Raw genomic sequence first — 2,128 nt, forward strand, 5'->3', positions numbered from 1 at the left:
GTAGTAGGTATATATTCTATTTTAATATTTCCGCTATTTACATTTTCACGAACAAAATGGTGTCTCATATCCATATGTTTTGTTCTATTGTGAAATATTGGGTTCTTGCTTAATAGTCCAGCTCCTTGATTGTCATTGTAAATTAGAATTGTATTTTGTTTACCCAAAATTTCTTCTCTTTTTAAATGTATTGCTTCTTTTGTGGATTCTGAGAGCGACATATATACTGCTTCAGTTGTAGACATTGCTACTGTTCATTGTTTCCTCGATTCCCAACTTATAGCAGCATTAGCTTATTTGAAGATATAACCCGTATATCTTCTGTCGTCTATATTAGCACCCCAGTCTGCATCGGCATAGCCAGTTAATTGCTCATTTGTTCTTTTGTAATGTAGGCCAATATTTGGAGTACCTTTCAAGTAACGTAAAACTCTTTTAGCAGCTATCCAATGTTCTTTACCGTAGTTAGTATTGTATTGGCTAAGTACACTCACTATATGAGCGATATCAGGCCTCGTTGAAACTGCTAAATACATAAGGGATCCCACCAGATTTTGATACGGTATCTTTTCAAATTCTGATTTTTCTTCTTCGGTTGCACACATTTCTTTTGATAGTTTTATTCCCGTATTAAATGGTGTTCTTGCAGGTTTACAGTCTTCCATATTAATTTTTTTTCAAAATATTTTGTATATATTTACGTTGTGACATAGTTATTTCCTTAGTTTTCTCATCTTGTTTAGAAAAATGTACAAGTTTCACAAAAACTCTAGTATAAGATTAAAATTAAACATATATTTGAGGGATTTCGCAAACTCGTTCATTTAAATAAACAGTTGAATTTCTTTATATTAGAAAATTGTTGAAATTCAAAGGTTTCTTAAAAACTCTAGAAAAAGTGAACATAATTAGCAATTCGTTTAGAAAAAAATAAAAACAATGTCCATGCTTTTTTTTCAACAACTAGAAAAAGTAGACATACTTTTTGCAATTCGTTAAGAACTTATTAGATTTCACAAAACCTGTAGATAAGTCAAAAATGCCAGTTTCATTTTTGCGAAATTTACTATGCTAAGCAGTTGAATTTCTGGAAAGTAGAATATGTTTAAAATTCAAAAGATTCATAAAAAATTCAAGATTTCACAAAAAATGTAAATAAGTCAAAAGCCAGTTTTATTTTTGCGAAATCTTTATTTTTGACATTTTTCCTACTTTATCAAAGAATTTATCAAGATAATTCAAAAATGCCAGTTTCAAAACAACTGTAGATAAACTGATATACTAAACAGTTGAGTTTCTAGAAATTAGACAACTTTTAAAATTCAAAGGTTTCACAAAACCTGTTAAAATTAGACATTATTTACACCTCATTGAGAAAATTAGAAAAATGTACAAGTTTCACAAAAACTCTTGTATAACATGAAAATTAAACATATATTTGAAGGATTTTCCAAATTCTTTCAATTTTATAAACAGTTGAATTTCTTTATATTAAAAAATTGTTGAAATTCAAGGTTTCATAAAAACTTGAAAAAATTATAAAAATGTGCAAGTTTTACTGCTTTTTGGTATTTTTTTAAATTTTCTTATCGATTTTATTAGATTTCACAACAACTGTAGATAAGTCAAAAATGCTAGCTTCATTTTTGCGAAATCTTTATTTTTCGACATTTGTCCTACTTTCTCAAAGAATTTTTAAAGAAAGTCAAATAAATAGTGAAATTTACAAAATATTTCAATTTACTCTACTATATTTTTTTTACATTTTCCCAATTTTATCAAAGAATTTATCAAGAAAGTCAACTAAATAATGATGGTCAGGGAATTTTACAAAAAAAATCAATTCACTAAACAGTTGAATTTCTAGAAATTAAAAAATGTTTAAAATTCAAAGGATTTATAAAAAATCTAAATTTCACAAAAACTGTAGATAAGTCAAAAATGCCAGTTTCATTTTTGCGAAATCTTTATCTTTTGACATTTTTACTACTTTCTCAATGAATTTATCAAGAAAGTCAAATAAATAGTGAAATTTACAAAATCTTTCAATTTACTATATTAAACAGTTGAATTTCTAGAAATTAGACAACTTTTAAAATTCTTCACTTCGTTGAGAAAATTAGAAAAA

At 26.6% G+C, this 2,128-nt stretch overlaps 1 protein-coding gene across 1 annotated transcript; it reads right to left on the reverse strand.

Moving 5' to 3' along the window:
• Window positions 1-293: 293 nt before the first annotated feature.
• Window positions 294-665, reverse strand: LOC124421183 (secreted RxLR effector protein 161-like). The gene has a single exon (XM_046956023.1). The coding sequence runs from the start codon at window positions 663-665 to the stop codon at window positions 294-296; it is 372 nt and encodes a 123-aa protein (XP_046811979.1).
• Window positions 666-2,128: the final 1,463 nt, after the last annotated feature.

Source organism: Lucilia cuprina, unplaced genomic scaffold, assembly GCF_022045245.1.
Source record: "Lucilia cuprina isolate Lc7/37 unplaced genomic scaffold, ASM2204524v1 Scaffold_4597, whole genome shotgun sequence".
NCBI lineage: Eukaryota > Metazoa > Arthropoda > Insecta > Diptera > Calliphoridae > Lucilia > Lucilia cuprina.